Below are 4,358 nucleotides of genomic sequence, written 5' to 3' on the forward strand. Positions count from 1 at the left end.
AATACAAAGATATTTCACGCATTTATTGCGCTTACAAATGAAATGCTTAAAGTAGATTTTTAATTTTTTTTCATATGCGATGTATAATATGTATGTATATAATGTGCCGTTGGAGACTCCTATATACATTTCGTGAAAGATTTTATTAAAGAATTAAAATTATTGTGCTTTTTGTAATATTGTCGCGATCAAGGGAAATCCATCAGTTGCATAGTTTTTTCTAATGTAATCTTACTTACATCAAATTATAGGCGAAACACTGTTTTCGCGTTTTTATTCACGTTTTCGACCATAATCTTCTTTCTTTTGCGAATTGTTTGATTTACTGTTTATTTTTTATTTATTCTTAGGTTTAGCGGCGGCGGCTTTTGTGTCTTTGTCGACTGCGACTTTAGCAGCGTCGGCTTTGACCACGGCGTCTTTGGCTGCGGCTTTTGCAGCATTGTGAGCGGCTACTTTATCGGCGTTGGCTTTGATAGCGTCGGCTTTGGCGGCGGTGAATTTCGCGGCGGCTACTTTAGCGGCGGCGTTGGCTCTTACGGCTTTGTCGGTGGCGACTTTAGCAGCGGCGGCAGCCTTGCGTGCTTTAGCAATGGAGACTCTAGAGGCTCTGCCTTTGGCGACACCTGCATTGGCGGCTTTTGCGGCTTTGTCGGCGGCGACTTTATCGGCGTTGGCTTTGACAGCGTTGGCTTTGGCGGCGGTGAATTTAGCAGCGGCTAATTTAACGGCGGCGTCGGCTTTTGCAGCTTTGTCGGCGGCGACTTTAGCGGCTTTGTCGGCGGCGGCTTTGGCAGCGTCGACCCTGGGGGTGTCGGATTTGGGGGCGTCTGCTTTAAGGGCGTCGGGTTTTAGGGCGTCGGCTTTGACCGCGGCGTCTTTGGCTGCTGCTTTTGCGGCATTGTGAGCGGCTACTTTATCGGCGTTGGCTTTGATAGCGTCGGCTTTGGCGGCGGTGAATTTCGCGGCGGCTACTTTAGCGGCGGCGTTGGCTCTTACGGCTTTGTCGATGGCGACTTTAGCAGCGGCGGCAGCCTTGCGTGCTTTAGCAATGGAGACTCTAGAGGCTCTGCCTTTGGCGACACCTGCATTGGCGGCTTTTGCGGCTTTGTCGGCGGCGACTTTATCGGCGTTGGCTTTGACAGCGTCGGCTTTGGCGGCGGTGAATTTAGCAGCGGCTAATTTAACGGCGGCGTCGGCTTTTGCGGCTTTGTCGGCGGCGACTTTAGCGGCTTTGTCGGCGGCGGCTTTGGCAGCGGCGGCTTTGTTAGCGTCGGCTTTAGCAGCGTCGGATTTGGCAGCGTCGACCCTGGGGGTGTCGGCTACGGCAGCGTCAGCTTTTGGGACGTCGGCTTTGGGGGCATCGGCTTTGGGAGCGTCAGCTGTGGGAACGTCGGCTTTGGGTCCGTCGGGTTTTGGGGCGTCGCCTTTGCCGTCGTCGGATTTTTCAGCGTCGGCTTTGGGGGCGTCGGATTTTGGGGCGTCGGCTTTGGGGGTGTCCGCTTTGCCGTCGTCTTTGGGGGCGTCTGCGTCGTCGGCTACGGCAGCTTCAGCTTTTGGGACGTCGGCTTTGGAGGCGTCGGTTTTAGGGGCGTCGGGTTTGGGGGCGTCTGCTGTGGGAACGTCGGGTTTGGGGGTGTCGCCTTTGCCGTCGTCGGATTTTTCAGCGTCGGCTTTGGGTGCGTCGGCTTTGGGGGCGTCGGGTTTGGGGGCGTCAGCTGTGGGAACGTTGGGTTTGGGGGTGTCGCCTTTGCCGTCGTCGGATTTTTCAGCGTCGGCTTTGGGGCAATCGGCTTTGGGGGCATCGGCTTTGGGAGCGTCAGCTGTGGGAACGTCGGCTTTGGGTCCGTCGGGTTTTGGGGTGTCGCCTTTGCCGTCGTCGGATTTTTCAGCGTCGGCTTTGGGGGCGTCGGGTTTTGGGGCGTCGGCTTTGGGGGTGTCCGCTTTGCCGTCGTCTTTGGGGGCGTCTGCGTCGTCGGCTACGGCAGCTTCAGCTTTTGGGACGTCGGCTTTGGGTGCGTCGGTTTTAGGGGCGTCGGGTTTGGGGGCGTCAGCTGTGGGAACGTTGGGTTTGGGGGTGTCGCCTTTGCCGTCGTCGGATTTTTCAGCGTCGGCTTTGGGGCAATCGGCTTTGGGGGCGTCGGGTTTGGGGAAGTCGCCTTTGGGGGCGTCGGATTTGGGGGTGTCGGCTACGGCAGCTTCAGCTTTTGGGACGTCGGTTTTGGAAGCGTCGGTTTTAGGGGCGTCGGGTTTGGGGGCGTCAGCTGTGGGAACGTCGGGTTTGGTGGAGTCGGCTTTGGGGGTGTCGCCTTTGCCGTCGTCAACTTTTGGGACGGCAGCTTTGGGGGCGTCTGCGTCGTCGGCTACGGCAGCTTCAGCTTTTGGGACGTCGGTTTTGGAAGCGTCGGTTTTAGGGGCGTCGGGTTTGGGGGCGTCAGCTGTGGGAACGTCGGGTTTGGTGGAGTCGGCTTTGGGGGTGTCGCCTTTGCCGTCGTCGGATTTTTCGGCGTCGGCTTTGGGGGAGTCGGCTTTGGGGCAATCGGCTTTGGGGAAGTCGCCTTTGGGGGCGTCGGATTTGGGGGTGTCGGCTACGGCAGCGTCAACTTTTGGGACGGCGGCTTTAGGGGCGTCTGCGTCGTCGGCTACGGCAGCTTCAGCTTTTGGGACGTCGGCTTTGGAAGCGTCGGTTTTAGGGGCGTCGGATTTGGGGGCGTCAGCTGTGGGAACGTCGGGTTTGGGTCCGTCGGGTTTTGGGGCGTCGGCTTTGGGGGTGTCCGCTTTACCGTCGTCTTTGGGGGCGTCTGCGTCGTCGGCTACGGCAGCTTCAGCTTTTGGGACGTCGGCTTTGGAGGCGTCGGGTTTGGGGGCGTCAGCTGTGGGAACGTTGGGTTTGGGGGTGTCGCCTTTGCCGTCGTCGGATTTTTCAGCGTCGGCTTTGGGGGCGTCGGGTTTTGGGGCGTCGGCTTTGGGGGTGTCCGCTTTGCCGTCGTCTTTGGGGGCGTCTGCGTCGTCGGCTACGGCAGCGTCAACTTCTGGGACGGCGGCTTTGGGGGCGTCTGCGTCGTCGGCTACGGCAGCTTCAGCTTTTGGGACGTCGGTTTTAGGGGCGTCGGGTTTGGGGGCGTCAGCTGTGGGAACGTCGGGTTTGGTGGAGTCGGCTTTGGGTACGTCGGGTTTGGGGGCGTCGGCTTTGGGGGTGTCCGCTTTGCCGTCGTCGGATTTTTCGGCGTCGGCTTTGGGGTCGTCGGCTACGGCAGCGTCAACTTTTGGGACGGCGGCTTTGGGGGCGTCTGCGTCGTCGGCTACGGCAGCTTCAGCTTTTGGAACGTCGGCTTTGGAGGCGTCGGGTTTGGGGGCGTCAGCTGTGGGAACGTCCGGTTTGGTGGAGTCTGCTTTGAGTACGTCGGGTTTGGGGGCGTCGGCTTTGGGGGTGTCCGCTTTGCCGTCGTCGGATTTTTCGGCGTCGGCTTTATCGGCGGCGGCTTCGTCGGCTTTGGGGAAGTCGGAAGTATCATTGGTAGCAGCAAATTGTGGGGCGAATTTAGAATTATCGGTTGTTTTTGATTCGGTGGTGATTTGAGATTGCCCGCTGGTTGTATCAGCGAGCGGAGCGGTTGGTTGTACTTATGTGTGTGCTGGAAGAAATGCGATGGACGGGACAAGGACGGAAGAAGGTGGGTCCTTGTGACATCTTCTACAGCGGCCATATAAAGGAGCGCAAATTTGGCGTTGGATTTGAGGTGGAAGAGAGACTCCGTCGCCAAGTCCTGGCATTCACACCGGTGGATGAGATGAACGTCTAGCCACAATACGCATCAAAGCAAGATCCTTCAACATATCGCTTATTTACGCCCACGCCCCGATGTCAAAATCGTGCTTGGTGATTTTAACGCCAGGGTGGATAAAGAAGGTGTCTTTGGCACAATAGTCGGAAAATTCATCTTCCATGACGAAATATCGCCAAACGGCCTGAGGCTGATCGACTTCGCTGGGGCCCGAAATATGGTCGTCTGTAGTACTAGTTTCCAGCATAAGAAAATACATCAAGCTACTTGGCTGTCCCCCGATCGAATCACACGCAACCAGATCGATAAAGTTGTGATAGATGTGATTGATGTACCTACGCTCCGTAGTCCGAACATCGGACCACTATCTTGTAGCAGCTAAGAGACACACTCGCCTCTGTGCAGCAAAGCGCGCACGTCAACAAACACAAGAAAGGTTCGACATCATGAAGCTGCAATCACAACCGACAGCCGAAAGATTTTCTACTCGACTTGCACTCCTGCTCTCTGAGAGCACTCAGCAACTCGGTATAAGGGAACTGTGGGACGGCATATCAAGCTCTATACGTATAC

The 4,358-nt window shown here is 56.8% G+C and overlaps 1 protein-coding gene across 1 annotated transcript; it reads right to left on the reverse strand.

Moving 5' to 3' along the window:
- Positions 1-336: 336 nt before the first annotated feature.
- LOC128921968 (nascent polypeptide-associated complex subunit alpha, muscle-specific form-like) lies at positions 337-3,837 on the reverse strand. Its single transcript, XM_054231053.1, has 2 exons — positions 3,779-3,837; positions 337-3,589 (listed from the first exon to the last, which is right to left on the reverse strand). Exons 1-2 carry the CDS (start codon positions 3,835-3,837, stop codon positions 337-339), a joined length of 3,312 nt encoding a protein of 1,103 aa, XP_054087028.1.
- Positions 3,838-4,358: the final 521 nt, after the last annotated feature.

This window comes from Zeugodacus cucurbitae, chromosome 5 (genome assembly GCF_028554725.1).
Source record: "Zeugodacus cucurbitae isolate PBARC_wt_2022May chromosome 5, idZeuCucr1.2, whole genome shotgun sequence".
Classification (NCBI taxonomy): Eukaryota; Metazoa; Arthropoda; class Insecta; order Diptera; family Tephritidae; genus Zeugodacus; species Zeugodacus cucurbitae.